The sequence below is a fragment of the Solanum verrucosum genome, unplaced genomic scaffold (genome assembly GCF_900185275.1).
Source record: "Solanum verrucosum unplaced genomic scaffold, falcon-dt-bn FXZP01000032.1, whole genome shotgun sequence".
NCBI classification, from domain to species: Eukaryota; Viridiplantae; Streptophyta; class Magnoliopsida; order Solanales; family Solanaceae; genus Solanum; species Solanum verrucosum.
In genome coordinates, this window is record NW_026020569.1 from 1570858 (window position 1) to 1587298 (window position 16441).

The following is a 16441-nucleotide window of genomic DNA, read 5'->3' on the forward strand; positions in this document are numbered from 1 at the left end:
GTGGGTTCGTCCAAACTCACGAACCCCCACCTAGCTCCGCCTCTAATATTAACCATGTTTAAACAAACAAAATTATGGTTATAAAGCATAATTATCAATACTATAGGCTAGTTATAGAGCCTTATTACGTGTACTAAGTACTCTCTTTACTTCTTTCCTATTTCTAAAATTTTCTTTTCCAAATTTGGAAGCAGCCGGCCCCCTATTTTCACCTATTACAGCTTGCATAGACCAGATTTGTGATCAGGACTGACATGAAAGAAGGCAGACAGCAAAAATCTATCAAAGAAATTATGTATTTCTGTTTAGATATTTACTTAACGAGAAACTATAAATAAAAAGATAATTTTAATATATATTTTTTAAATACAATATTTTAAAAAATATAACATAGAAATAATTATAATTAATGATAAAATAAATTAAGAATTAAGTATAAAATTATTTATTAATTTCATAAAGTAGATAAATATTATTTAACATTTCAAAATAATATAATATATAAATTCTTAATTCTTTATTATGACCAATCACCATCTCGTCCTAAAATTCACAGCACATAAACTCAAAATTTTAAATTTTCTATGGATAAGGCCACCGCTGGCCATCTTTAATTGATTTTGACTTTGCAGTTGAAGAGTACAGTTATACAGCTGAAAACTTTAATGGAATATAACTGGTACATCCAACCTACTCCCTCCGTCCCTATTTATTTGTCCATATTTCCTTTTTTGGTTGTCCCTATTTAGTTGTCCATTTTGACAAATCAAGAAAGGACAACAAATTTTTTCCTATTATACCTTTATTTACACTTCTTGAAAATTGTAAAAGTGTATGTTGTTTTCCTCCAATTTATTTCACTTTAATTCAAATAAGTGGTTGTAATTTTGAATTGAAAAGTTGTCATAAGGGTAAAATTGTAACTTCACTGTGCTAATCATTGTTGCCTTAATCTGTGTGCCATTTCTAAAGTGGACAACTAAAAAGGGACGGAGGGAGTACCAAATAGGGCTCTTCTTTTTTCCCGATAAAATACTTTGAGCTTTTCATAGGTATTACTTTATTTGTCCCAAAAATTTCATGTCCATTAAAGAAGATACTAAATAGATGAATAGTTAACCCAATTTTCAACTAAACAACAATATATTACTCTTTTCGTTTACTTTTATTTGTTATTTATTTCAAAAATAAATTTTATTTTTACTTGTTACTTTTAATTTATCAAAAAAAAATAATTAATTGTTTCATATTTTACCTTCAGCATTTAATACTTATTTTCCAAATTATTTTCTAAAATCTAATACTAAAGATAATTTAGTAAAATAATTATTTTCTTAATAAATGTACTAAGTCAAACGAAGACAAATAAAACGAACGAAGGAAGTATTTTTAATCAATTTCTTTTTTCTTGTCAAATTTTAAACACAATCTAAAAGTAATAATTAACTATTCCACCGCAAAACTACTTTTAAGTCCCCATATTTATCAAGCCCAGAAACTAAAATTCACAAAAAGATGCTTTTAAATAGAGAAGAATATCTATTTCCCCAACTCTATTTTTCGTTAAAGAATGATAAGAGAAAATGGAACCAACATGGGTTATATGGTGCAGTGTGGAACTGTTTTTATACTTGATTAGATGTCTTGGGTTCGAGTCTTAGATATGAAAAAAATCTTGTTAGCTGCCATCCTAAATGGACCCGTAGTGCGTGATATCAATTTAATCGAGACTTTCAATATGAACTTCGAACATCGAATAGGAAAAAAAATTAAATAAGAGAAAATGGAAGAATAATTTCTACGCCCAAAAGAAGTATATAAAGTTTTCATTTTGCATCCAACTCGGAAACTAAAATCCACAAACAAATGCTCATAAATGTAAAAGGGAAATTTTTACAAAAAAAATGGAGTGAAATTGGAAGATGAAATTTCAGACTCGGTCATTTTGGTTCGAAATTATTTTTTCTCAATTTGTGAGGAGTTCAAAAAGAAAGTTAAACTCAATTTTTGATTAAATTTGAAAATTTGTTGTGATTTAGGTGATTATTGTTGCGAAAAATAATAATTAATGGATGATTAACTAAGCATAAATTAGTAGCTACAAATTGATTTGAAGTTCGTAAAGAGACATTTAAAAGATCACTATTAAAGGACTTTTCGCATAAAACTTAAGTATACAACTTAATAACTTTAATTACTACAATATAACAATACTTCTTTTTCCACTTATATAGCAATATATTTTTTTCAAAACTAGAATTTATATTTAAAAAAAAACGTATACTAAGTCAGCCTCGCTTATCACATATTCCTTAATTTTTTTCAATTATTTTACCTTTCCTAATTTACTTAGATTTGTTATATATTCTCTCCCATGAAGAGAGGTTTCTGACAAAAATAAAACTCCATGTCTACTCTGATCGACTATTCAAAAATGGTTATCAATAATTTTTCAATTCTAATTCAACACAACGGGCGAAGGGACTCATAAGATATTTGATAAAAAAACAATTGATATAATTTTTTTTACGTGGTTAACATATTTAATTTTTCTCACCATCTGAGTTTTAATCTTATTGGTAATTATTCATTGGTTAATATTGTCGATTTTGGTGTAATATAAAATTCATATGATTTGGTTGATAGTCTGGTGCATCGATTGGCTGGATTTAATTGTTGAATAAAGATTAAAATTTAGTAATTGTTTATGGTATATTATTAGGGTTTTTTTATATATATTATTAGGCTTAATTGATTAATGTACCAACGTAATCATAAATCAACAATTATGTGGTTTGATTGGTATGTTGCATGCCTTATGTTAACAACATATATCAATAGTTTTTTTTGGTGTGTGATATGTTGTTATTGTTAAAATTTTAGACCTTATAAAAAGATCAACGTAAAGTTAAAATTTCAGTACATGTATTTGTGTATTTAGTTGTATTAGTTGGTATATATAACGAATATTATACCATAATGCTCAAATTATTTATGGTATGTGATTTGATGTAATCATGTAATTGGTATATTATGTTCGATTGTATATACAACAACTTCAAGTTAATATTTTGGTACATGTATTGGTGTATTTAATTATGGAAAAATTGTATATAATAGCAAACTATTAATTCAAATTAAATGCTATAAATATAGTTTGATTTAATTGTACCTCATAGCAAACTGTTGTTATTTCACCTCTCTCCTAGTGAATCTCGCTCGCCACTCTCGTTCTCTCCCTCGCCTCTCTCGTTTTTTATACAAACGCAAGTGTATAAAGTGCATTTGTATTTGTATAAAGCGAGAGAAAATTGTATATATACATATATTTTCGTTCCCCTCTCTCCCCTCTCCCAGATCTCGCTCGCCACTCTCCAAGATCTCTCTCACTCACCTGTCTCACTTTATACAAAAAACGCAAATTGTATAAAATGCGTTTGTGTTTGTATAAAGCGAGAGAAAATTGTATATATACATATATTTTCGTTCCCCTCTCTCCCCTCTCCCAGATCTCGCTCTCTCACTCGCCTCTCTCACTTTATACAAAAACGCAAATGTATAAAATTCGTGAAAATTGTATATATACATATATTTTCGTTCCCCTCTCCCAAATCTCGCTCGCCACTCTCCCTGATCTCGCTCACTCGCCTCTCTCACTTTATACAATTGATCTTTATGTATATGTATATCAAAACAGATTATACAACTGCTTTCTTTTGTATATGTATAACAAAATATACATATTTATGTTTGCTATGGAGCGCAATTATGCAAACTTTGCTATAACATACAAATATGAATTTTGTGTTTGCTATATGTGAAAGTTGTTCTTTAATTATCTGAGTTGGTATAAATAATAAATTGAAAAATGATTTATATGTTAGTTATTGTTCATATATAAAATCCTAATTTGAATTTTTTTTGGTATGTTATCTGGTACATATGATGGTGTATTTGTTTGTCTGAATTGGTGTCAAATTAATACTCTACTACATGTGTTGATGTATTTGTTTTTCTGAATTGGTGTGATAACGAAGTGTATACCTTAATTTTCTAAATACTTATGGTATGTGAATTGGTGTAATTAGTATATTTAGACCATGTATAAACGCCAACTTCAACTTAATATTTTGGAACATCTATCGGTGTCTAAATTGGATAATTAGTATTGAGTTGCGTATTTTGTCATGGTATTTATTATGTATAATTGTTAGTTGAAAATAAATAAATTATTTGGTGTAACTGATTGTTTGAATTAAGTTTTTATACATCACTATAATACATCGCAAGGGTATTATGTAGTTTGGTTTGGGTTGTTTAATTACAACAAATTTGCCAATTTGTTATTGATAAGGTTTTTGGTGAAACGTTGGTCAAACTACTAAATTAGATCATCAATTGTTTTGTATAACATCGTTTACCAATCTAACTACCAAATTGTGTAATTTAATTAATTTATGAAATTCATTCTACTAATTTTGGAAATTGATTAAGAATTTGTAATTTTATACAGGTAATTACGTGGATTTCGATATTGAAGGAGTGATGTATGATGCAAACACCAAATACAAAGGTTTGATTACTACTATATCTTCCCAATTGGGTGTGGACACAATCATTTATCATTTAGAACTCAAATATGTCATGAGTGGATCCATCTCCGCCAATGAAGATTCACAACAATATGGGTGTCCAAGTTTATTTAGATCAAAAGAGATGCAATTCTGATTTCTTTTCAAAATATCCCTTATGTGTAACATGCGTGGATAGAGCTATGGAGTCCATTGGTATTTTAGATGATACAATGTTGATGTAATTTTGATATCTTAGGTGACTAAATATTGGTATAACTTGGTGTTTTAGATGATACAATATTGATGTATTATATGGTACATATATTTCTTTTAGGGAAAATTATATGAAATAACAAACTATTAATTCAAATTAAATTCTAGGGAAAAAGGTTTGAAATATATCCGAACTTTGACCGAAATTGATGTAACGATACCAAACTTTGGAAAGGACCTTTTACCCCCTGCATTATTTAATAGTCTATTTTAAATGTATATATGTGCCCACGTGGACATCATAAATATTGCATAATTATAAATAGTAACGTGTCACGTAGGCACATATATATCTTTAAAATACACTATTAAATAGTGCAGGGGGGGTAAAAGGTCCTCCATAAAGTTTGGTATCGTTACAACAATTTCGGCCAAAGTTGAAGTATTTTTCAGACCCTTTTCCCTAAATTCTATATCCATAGTTTATTTTATTTGTAATTTGCAGCAAACATCCCATTTTTCGTCATCTGGTTCGATAAACAATTAGCCATTTTCGATATACAATTACCCATTCGGTATACAAATGTATAAAATGCATTTGTGTTTGTATAAAGCGAGAGAAAAGTGTATATACAAATACAAATACATATATTTTCGTCCTATACACTTATAATTATACAAATATAGATCTTATTATACAAATTACAATGTATAAATGAATTTATACAAAACTGAACAATTTGTATAAAATTGGATGTATCTAGCAAATTATACAAAATCAAAAGCTCCATAACAAACATAAAATTTGTTGTAAAGCGCAATTATGCAAACTATATCTATAATGTACAAATATGATTTTTATGTTTGTTATAATGAAAGTTGCTCTTTCTTTTACACAAATTTGATATATTATATGGTATATATTGAGGTGTAATATAATATCAACATATTATATAAGACTCAACACCAATGTTCTATGGAAATCTATATAATATTCAAGTTTTCAACTACTTTATAAACTTTCTAGATTTAAATGGTTATTTAAGTCATGCCATAAAAAAATAAAATATTTTGTCAAAAAAATAACGTACATAAATTTCAGAATTTCTTTTTTGTCACAATAAAAGAAAAAGATATTTGTATGAAAACAATGTTAAAGAGGTGAGAGAACACTACAATCAATAAAGAGTATAATTATGGTCAAAAAGTAAACAATAATTATCAATTCCATAAATTTAGCTTAACCCCCAAAAATAGGAAATAATCGGATACTAAAATATACAAAAAAAATAAAATGAAAATTTAATATATGGGCAAAATAAAATAAATATAAAATAGTATAACTATGGTTAAAATGCAAAAAAGTAAACAATAATTATCAATTTCATAAATTTAGCACATTATCCCCAAAATTAGGAAATAAACTCGTATACTAAAATATATAAAGAAAAAAAAACTAAAATTCAAGACATGGGCAAAAAAACAATACAAAAGAGTAAAATTATGATTGGTAAACCAAAAGGTAAACAATAATTATCAATCCCATGAATTTAGCACATAACCCCCCAAAAGGAAATAAATAGAATATTAAAATATTTTTTTAATAAAATCAAAAATTAAATATTCTGTCATGTTTGTAATTTTAAACTTAGTTTTGTAAATAAAAAGGAGTACATACATATACTGTTAATTAAGATCTTAAATAGTATATTCTTGTAATTGGCATTTGAGAAAAGCTCAATGAAATTATGAAATGATGATTTTGTGATATCAAACCAGGAGAAAGAATAATGATAATTATGTAATATATGTCTTTTCATCTAACACTTACATGCCTATCAAAGGTGTATTCACCCTCCTGGACAGGTGAGCATCTAAATGTTAGTAGGACTCCAATGAATTATAGACGTATTACGTATAATTGAGGATTGACTAATAAATTAATAGATTAGGAGGGCATCACAAATATGAAATATATGAAGGCATTTGGTAAACTTGACATTTCTCTGGACTAAAATCTGTGCTTTACTTTAGTAAATTTCAGATTACTCTCCTCTGGTGTTTGGTTATACATATTTTTTTCCAGTTAATTTGAAGCTAATTACAGTTGAAAACATTTGTAAATATAAGCTGATCATTTTTGCTTTGTTCTTGGCTGCACATAATGCCCCAAGCTTCACAATCACCATGTATAATATAGTTTCAGATGCCATAGTTGATTCCTTTACTGTTCCTCAAACTACCAAACAAGCATATGAAAGCGATCAAATACCTAATTGTACAAAACTAATATGATCGGGGCCACGCCTTAATCGTTTAAAATATTAGGTATTTGATCGCTTTCATCTGCAGAAATCATTCTTCAATTCAGCCATGGAGATGTCTGATTCTATTGTCAACTATGCAAAGCGAGTTCACATATTATTTCTCCCAAGTGGACTGGGAGTGGGACAAATGGAGACAATTGAAGAATTGAATATGATGTATCTCAATCTTTTTGTTAAACGGATTGAAATCCAAGTTGATATGCATTGACTAGGTATTTATTAGTTATTAATTTAAAATTGAGAAGTTGAGAATTTTAGAGACCTAATTAAAGGGATTCAGTTATAGTAAATACCTTATTTAGTGCTCTCTAATTATAATTGTATGATTGTATAATTAAAAAAAATAAAAAAAATTACACAAATACAGCTAGTATATATACATATAAACTATAGTCATTTTTGGTAAATAGCATATTTATAGCTATTGAATTTCAATAACCCTATAAATGTAGTCGTTATTTTTTTCTTTTTAAATTTCTAGATGACTGATGAGTTAAAATAAATAAATTCATATGTTGACTTATCCAGTCACATATATTTCGCCTCTAAAGTCCAAACTGATAAGATATATATGTACATGTATATTTCGCTTGTCAATATATACACATGATAATTTATTATGAATTTTTCATAAATCGTATACAAATAGCTAGGTAAATATATACAAAATTTTGGATTTATTCAATCAGGAACCGAATTATACAAATCAAGTGAATTATACAAATCAGGTGAATAGCAAAAAAAAACTGTAATCACAAATTACAATATTCTCAAAATGTAGTTATAGTAACTAATATAAGCTAAATGTTTGCTATTCAGCGTAATTTTCCCTGAAGTTTATGACATGTGTTGTTCGTTTCGGATGTTAATGTTTGCTAAGTGTTTATACTTTAAAAGGGAAGAGCACTGGGCTTAGGATTGGACCTTGGGTGGTGAGCAGGCCTGTGTTTAAAAGGGAGAAGCACTGGGCTTAAGATTGGGCCTTCGATGGAGAGCAGGCCTGTGATTAAAAGGGGGAAGCATTGGGCTTGGGTAGAGAGCAAGAAGAGCAGGCCTAATCTCTCTTCTTTAATGGGCCTTCTGTAAGCCATCGATCTCTGCACTGCAATCCCAAGCTGGGCATGGAACAAGGAGTAAGGACGAATTTACTCGGGGGCAAATTTTAACACTAAAAATAATGGAAAATTAAGAATTCTAATCCTTAAAGTATGGAAGAAAATTACTGTAATTAGTACTTCAATCCTTTTAGGTTTGTATCTACACTTAACCCTAAACCACATAACAGCAATATTAATAGGTTTATATCTACACTTAACCCTAAACCACATAGCAACAATATTAAATTATACTTGAAAACCTCTTATTCTCTTCATCTTCGCCAGTATGGTAATGGGAACTGACATTCTAGAGGAGGAAATACTTATTGACATTCTCACTAAACTTCCTGTTAAGTCTCTTTTTCGTTTCAAATGTGTATCGAAATCTTGCAAGACATTATTAGCTGAGCCTTACTTTAAGAAGAAGCATCACAATCATGCCAAAAATCAACCTGATTCCCAAAAATTGCTTATTGTTATTGGGGGTAAAAATTTAAATTTCTATTGCACTTCTTTATCCCCAAATCGACTACTTGTTAATGATATACATACAGCTCCAAAACCATTCAGTCGTTATAAAATGTATTGTTGTTGCGATGCCTTGTTTCTCATCGGGATTTGGACCGGACTTTCTCGGGACCAGCCTACAATGCTATTGCTATGGAACCCCACCACGTCAGAATCAATAGTACTTCCTCCTTTAGAATCGCCAGAACAGGAATCAACTTATGGATTGGGATATGACTCGACTAGTGATGATTATAAAGTCCTTAGGATTGACAAGGAGGGCACTGCACTAGATGAAATTGTAGCACTAAAAATTGGTTCCTGGAGAAAAATTTATTCGCCCTCAGTTAGGCCTGTCGGCGATGGTTTTATTTTGTATGGTAAGGAATGTTTGTCCTTTGTAAATGGAGCGTTTCACTGGCTTGGTATTGATTCTTCTGAATCCATGATGTCGTTAAATATTTCAGATGAGACATATAAGAGAATACCCTTACCAAAAAATGTGGGTTTATACCCTGAAAGCGTGACTATTGAAGAGGGCATATCTGTGTTGGGAAGTATGATTTGTCTTTTTAATAGTAACGAAATCACTTTCAATTTATGGATAGTGAAAGAGTATGGTGTTCAGGAATCTTGGATAAAGTTACTCACATTACCATGTAATGGGGCTTTTTCAGTTATACCCATATATAGCTTTTCCGATGGTAAAGTGCTACTTCGATACAAATGCCGAGATGAATTACGAGGAATAAAGGTTATTTATAGAACATGTGACGATCAAATATGGTCGTTTGATATTGATCCACTTTCCTTTATTCTAGATGGTTTTGTTTATATGGAAAGTTTAATCAATCCGAGAGAGATTGATGCATATCCAATTCATAAACAAACAAACTTGGCATTCCTTAGAAAGCGAAAAAGAGAGGGTTTGCTCGAATAGATTGATCGTATATTTCTTTTAATAAATAATAGTTTCGCCTACCACCCTTATTTAGTTTGGGCTACTACCATTACTTAGTACTAGAACTTTTAATTATTTTGTCAAGAATTCTTGTGTTGCTTAAGTCCCATTCTTTTTCACCTAGCTATTTTCATATTGATGTTAATTTTGCACGCTAATATGCATTGTTGATACAACTATAAGTGATCGATTGGATTGTTTTTTAAATTTTATTCTTAGTTTTCAACGAATCCTCGTTCAATTAATTTGATAATTTTTTAAAAAGAATGTTCAAATGCAAGATAATTTTGTCAATCTTGACACGAAGTTTGATGTCAAGCAGGCAACTTACAAGTGTAGACAGCAGCTTGCTAATAACTATAATAGTTTTTTCAAAATGATTTTTCACTTTAATATAAATTTATGCATATATTCTAAAGAATATTCGATTGCGATTTTAAATTAGAAATTATGTTGTACAAAAAGTTAACACTAATGCATCCCTTTTTTAAATGCTAATTCTTATAAGTTATAGGCAATTATAGGCTTAAGACATTGACCTTTTTTATCTTCAGTAAGATTCAATCTGAAATAAATTTATATCAAAGTAATTCAACAATAAAGAATCACATTAATTAATTAAAAAGAAATGAACAGTTCTTCAACCAAAACAAATCAATTATGGAACTCAAAAAAATTTGACATAACTCCATTTTTTTGACAACATTGATACGAATTCATTAATTTTCTAGCATAGCTTTAGCTTTTATTTATCTTGTTTGTAATAAATTTTAAAATGATAGAAAATAAATTACAATCAAAATAAAATATGATGAAACATAACTTTAATGATAAACTTTGTGGGTACAAAATTATTTACGTATCTCTTCATTTTCACTCATAAGATTTCTCATTAAAAACAGCAATATGTCAAAGGGTTCTCACCCCTTTGATGTGGTTTTCTCATTTAACTTACTTCACGTGCAATGATAATAGCACGGGCAAAACCCAATAACCTTTAATAGTGCGGCCATAAATTCTTTCATTTAACTTCAAATGGTAATATTATTATTTATAAAAATAAGATTATAATAAGATTAATTCTTGTCAATAACCTATAACAGTGGTAATATTATTATCATATTATGTAAGCCATTTATTTATAATACATTATTATAATAAATTATAGGCCATAAATTCTTTCATTTAACTTCAAATGGTAATATTATTATTTATAAAAATAAGATTATAATAAGATTAATTCTTGTCAATAACCTATAACAGTGGTAATATTATTATCATATTATGTAAGCCATTTATTTATAATACATTATTATAATAAATTATATTAATATTAAGATTCATATTATTAAATTTAACATCTTAAAATTTTGTGTGATAAAGAAAATGTAGACAGTTTTTTTTTTCCAGCAATTAATATGTAGAATCATCCCACAATTAAGCCTGATCGTATGTACATGCATAATACAAATCATATTTGCAAAATATTGTCTCACAATATTTCACATATTGTCCAAATAAAATTCGTAAAGTGAAAAGAGTTGAAATAATTTATATTTATTTATAATACAAAATTCTTGTGTACGTATCTTTTGATGCCTTTTTGATAAGAAAAAGTGTTGGGTCTTAGGGAAAACCGGAAAAGGAAGAAAAAGATACTAGTATTTTTACAATGAGACTTAATGTGGCTATATATCATTCTTACAATGAGACCTTGGAGTTTGCTTGCTCGCCGGACAACGTAACCCAGCGTGAAAGATATGTAGCAGGATAATACTCTGAAAAAAAAACTTTCAACTGTGACTTCTTCCTGATGAAGCTGGAATACTTCGAACTAAAATGGTAAACTGATGTGGATGAGGTTTTGATGAATAAAAGTAAGAAATTCTCTTTGATGAAATATAGTCACACTCCTGGAAATAAGTTGAAGTTTAGCAAGAATGAACAAGAAACAAAACAAAAGATGTGTCAAATCACTTACAAAGTAAAGAAGATAGCAAACAACTGCCGTGAAGATATACACAGCTGAGAAATGGATCCATAACCTTGAAAGACGAAACAAATAACTCTCTCAGATTTTAATTTAGTGCCAACTACGTATTTTGCCAATGCATTACATGATCCGTTCTCAAGTTTCATTGGTAAATGATTTATAGATACAACTAGTTCAAGACATTGACTCCATAATGCGTTGATGTATAAGATGCAGAATTTTAGGTGTAGACCTGTTACTGAAAACTTTAATAAGAATGTTCTTCTTTAAGGGACCCAGTTTGAACATTCTGCAGATAGTTTCTAGTGTCTGGGATAGCTGAGAAACTTTAGGATGCATGTGATTTATTACATGCAATCTGCTATCATGAGCAGAGCTGAAAGAGAAAGATAAAATACGATTTAACAAGACAATACATAAGTCGTAGAAGACATCCAAATTGAAAAATAAAAATATATGCACAAGTATCAAGGCTACCATAAATTCTAGTCAAAGATACATTGAATTATACACACATGTCAAAGAAAAGGTATATGAGGCTTTTGCATAGTTGTTCTCCATTTAATCTCGATTGTCGGAATGATAACAAAGTGCTTCTTGTTGAAAACTTATACATCAAGGATCCCACAGACTAGATTCCGTCACACCACTATTTGAGCAGCATAATATCAAAGAAAATCTTTTTAATCTGAAATCCCGATATAGACACTTTGTTACCAAAAGAATCTATGGCTTCACCAAAAAAGAGAAGACCAGTACAAACTGAGAAAGACTAAGACTGGTAGTCGATTTCAGTTTCATGGAGAAACAAGAATGTGATCCAATTTTATTGCCACAGGGCAATTTTACTTTCACCATGTATAGATTCTTGTAGTGAAAAAAACTCTATTGACATCATAGTTGAATAAATTTTGATGTGGAAGGTCTTCAGTTTACCTGTTTGATCCGTCGTCAACATTTGAGATAGTGAATGATTCCAGAGACTTGTTGGGCAAGTCAAACAAATCAAGACTTAGTTGTTTCCCCATGTAATTGATAGGCAGAAGAATGAAAATCCCCACGATGACAGCAAAGGTAAAAACTCTAGCACTGTTGAGATATGGGAAACCAGATTAGCTCAAGACAATGAACATGAACAGTAAAAATTAGTGAGGATCCAAATTAGGTACAAATTCAGAGTTCTGATTTTGAATGAATACTGAAAACTTCTTCAACGCTAACTCCCTTTTGAACTTATAGTTTAATGTTAGTTTTACAATGTTAAAGGTGTAGAGTTGTTTTTTTCTTATCTTCAAAATAAGGAGTTAGAAGTGTTAAGTAATCAAGTTCGATAGCGTCTGATATTGAAAAACAATATCGCCTTTAGATAGATGCATCTTCTTACCAAACTAATCAGGCCCCACATTCTGCTGATTACCTCTTATTTCTCACAGGGCAATAAAAGCATTTATGAACTTGGTGGAAATTTTCTCTAAGTTCGAAACCCCTAGCTTGCGAAAGCAAGGGATTTGCCTTCTGGGTCGAGCTCGTCGCATCAGGCTTGCCTGGTGCGGATTATCTCTTCTGTGTGGTTTGCGAGCTATTGCATAGTAGCGGCTGCGGTTTCCCTTGTCATCAAAAAAAAAAAAAAAATTGGTGGAAATTTAATAGTGTTCTGGCTTACCAGAGGGAGGCTTTAGACCGGGACCGCCTACCAGCCATATATATTTTTTCTTTTCAAAGTTTACTGCTTTCATTTTAGTTAACCTCTCCAGCAGCTATGCTCCCATAATCGGAAAGGTTGTCGCCAGCCAGCAAAAAAAAAATTCTCTTCATGGTTACTGCTTTTTTTTGGCCAGATTCCAACAAACTACTTTTTCAGCTACTTTTCTGGCGATTTTTTCGACAATAGTAATCAGGCCACTTTCTGTTGACTACTTGCTCCCATGTTTCCATAGTAAGCAAACTCAAGTTGGTTATCCCACCTCAAGTTTGAAGGGCGTGTTAAAATTTCCAGTGGTAGTGTTAGAAGTGCTAAGTTGGTGTATTATATATCATCTCATGGTGAACATATATTGTATATTTCACACGGATAAATAGGTGTATCTTCAACTCCAGATTAATCATAAAGCAATCAAGTAAATCATTTTCCTAATCTCTTCAGTTATTTCTCACACTAGCCAATACCTAGTCTCTACGACACAAGCAATATTAGTCAACACCTAGTCTTTTCAGTAACAAGTATAAGTTGTCAATAACTCAGCAGAATTGTTGCTATAACATATACTGCACCATAGAACTACAATGGTAAGGATAAAAGATCACTTTGACATCCTCAACATGTTTGGTGGAGGTGGAAGAATAACATGGCCAGTTATCTTAGACCCAAATGTCAACTTCAGAGTAATACACCAAACATTTCCAGTTAGCAAAATCAGCGGTGTATTGCACCATTCATATGTTTTCTTTCCTATTCTTACAACTGGCAGGTTAATTATTGAACAATTAATCTAGTATAGGCAAATCCTGGATATAAAATGTAAATGCCACTCACTGGAAATAAACATAAGGTGTGAAGTTCGGCACAGAAGCTATAATAAACAAATTATTCTCGTCAAGCCTTCATCGCATAACAGTGCTTAAGTAACCTGAATATAAAAATGCGCATGAAAACAACAGCATCCAAGCCCGAGGTGGATAAGAGCTCTGCTTCTGAGGGTCGCCATGCTCTTGTCACCCAACCAGCGGACGGCAAAAGTCTCTCCAAATTGAAATTACTGGTTTGCTGAGATTTCCCCTCAGCAACCAAGCGTGGTGCATAAACTTCCGCATTTCCTGGCTGCTTTCTCAATATAGAATACAATGTGAAGAACAGAAAACAAAGTCCAAGATTGATTCCAACAGAAGTCAAAAGTGCTGAGAGGATCATTCCTTAAATCCTTTCACTGAACAGTCTGCTTACAACATGAGCTCTTCAAATCAACAGCACCGGAATACGAATAGCACAGATAGTAAACACTCGTGAATGCAGTTTATCGCAGCTTCTAGATAGGCTGCAAAATTATGAACAATCAAGATTTCAATTCAAAAGTGTCTTAACAGATCAGTACGACAAGGCAGCAACTGGAATATAACTTATAGATGTAATGACCTGAATAAAGCTGGTTAAAAGTCCAACAACTAAATAAAAAAGGTAACTAATTTGTAGTTAAAGTTTTCATTAGCTGTAAAATTAGTTTTTAGAGGCTAATATGGATTTGGCTGGGATATAGTGGTACTTTCTCAGTCATCGGAGGGCACAGAACATAAGGAAGGAAGCTAGAGTAAGTCAACAGACAAAAAAAGGTTTCTCCTTCCTTGCACGTAATACACACATTAGTCTGGCAATCATTTCTCCTCTGTCAATTCTTGTTTCTTTCGTAAATTGAACATAATCGAATTATTGCAAATTTTGCATCGAGTGTGCAGTTAATTACTTAGAGAGGAGTTACAATTTTCCATCTTATTCATACGAAGAAATCTTCCACTTGCTTATTAAGTTTGTTAATTGAGAGTAGATATGGAGTTGGAACACATTTAATTTGAAAACAAAAGAAGTAGTAGGTGATGAATGATGGATGATAAATTACCTTAAACAGAAGATACGAGCAAGCAAGGTCCGTAGCCCTAATCCTAATGAAGAAGATAGATAGATAGAGATGAGAGATCCAAGGTCAAACCTTTACATTACTTACTATGAAGAAGAGGGACGAAAAGAGTAAAACCTTTACCTTACTGGAAATTTCTCTCGCTTCTCCCTATGTTTAACAATAAGTAAAGATTAAATACTCCTTTATTTCGTAAATACTTTTTAAAAATATCAAGCTTTATTAAAAATAAGAGCAATTATAAAATAAAAAAAATCAAACATCCATTTTAAACACTTTCAATTATTTTAAATAATGAAAAAAACCAAAAAGTAAACAATAATTATCAATCCCATGAATTTAGCACATAACCCCCCAAAAGAAAATAAATAGAATATTAAAGTATTTTTTTAATAAAATAAAAAATTAAATATTGTGTCATGTTTGTAATTTTAAACTTAGTTTTGTAAATAAAAAGGAGTACATACATATACCGTTAATTAAGATCTTAAATAGTATATTCTTGTAATTGGCATTTGAGAAAAGCTCAATGAAATTATGAAATGATGATTTTGTGATATCAAACCAGGAGAAAGAATAATGATAATTATGTAATATATGTCTTTTCATCTAACCCTTACATGCCTATCAAAGGTGTATTCAACCTCTTGGACAGGTGAGTATCTAAATGTTAGTAGGATTCCAATGAATTATAGACATATTACGTATACTTGAGGATTAACTAATAGATTAATAGATTAGGAGGGCATCACAAATATGAAATATATGAAGGCATTTGGTAAACTTGACATTTCTCTGGACTAAAATCTGTGCTTTACTTTAGTAAATTTCAGATTACTCTCCCCTGGTGTTTGGGTTATACATATTTTTTTCCAGTTAATTTGAAGCTAATTACAGTTGAAAACATTTGTAAATATAAGCTGATCATTTTTGCTTTGTTCTTGGCTGCACATAATGCCCCAAGCTTCACAATCACCATGTATAATATAGTTTCAGATGCCAAAGTTGATTCCTTTACTGTTCCTCAAACTACCAAACAAGCATATGAAAGCGATCAAATACCTTATGACTAAATAAAGTAAGATGTTACCATGACTGCAATTTAAGGTGTAACTGGATAACCAGAACTAAAAACCTCTTCAC

General features: G+C 30.5%; 2 protein-coding genes across 2 annotated transcripts; one reads left to right on the top strand and one right to left on the bottom strand.

Annotated features, from left to right (window-relative positions):
• The first annotated feature begins 8497 nt into the window (after nucleotides 1-8497).
• LOC125810970 (F-box/kelch-repeat protein At3g23880-like) lies at nucleotides 8498-9658 on the top strand. Its single transcript, XM_049490468.1, has one exon. The coding sequence runs from the start codon at nucleotides 8498-8500 to the stop codon at nucleotides 9656-9658; it is 1161 nt and encodes a 386-aa protein (XP_049346425.1).
• Nucleotides 9659-11463: 1805 nt separating this feature from the next.
• On the bottom strand, nucleotides 11464-15382 carry LOC125810672 (CSC1-like protein HYP1). Its single transcript, XM_049490141.1, has 5 exons — nucleotides 15281-15382; nucleotides 14300-14692; nucleotides 12609-12761; nucleotides 11661-11724; nucleotides 11464-11592 (listed from the first exon to the last, which is right to left on the bottom strand). Exons 2-5 carry the CDS (start codon nucleotides 14578-14580, stop codon nucleotides 11473-11475), a joined length of 618 nt encoding a protein of 205 aa, XP_049346098.1. The 5' UTR covers nucleotides 14581-14692; nucleotides 15281-15382; the 3' UTR covers nucleotides 11464-11472.
• Between the last annotated feature and the right edge of the window lie 1059 nt (nucleotides 15383-16441).

Coding starts and splice junctions, on each gene's coding strand:
- LOC125810672 (XM_049490141.1), bottom strand. CDS start 14,580: ATGATCCTCTCAGCACTTTTGACTTCTGTTGGAATCAATCTTGGACTT. Junction 12,762..14,299: donor ATGCGCATTTTTATATTCAG/GTTACTTAAGCA, acceptor ATATCTCAACAG/TGCTAGAGTTTTTACCTTTG. Junction 11,725..12,608: donor GTTGACGACGGATCAAACAG/GTAAACTGAAGA, acceptor TCGTCTTTCAAG/GTTATGGATCCATTTCTCAG.
- LOC125810970 (XM_049490468.1), top strand. CDS start 8,498: ATGGTAATGGGAACTGACATTCTAGAGGAGGAAATACTTATTGACATT.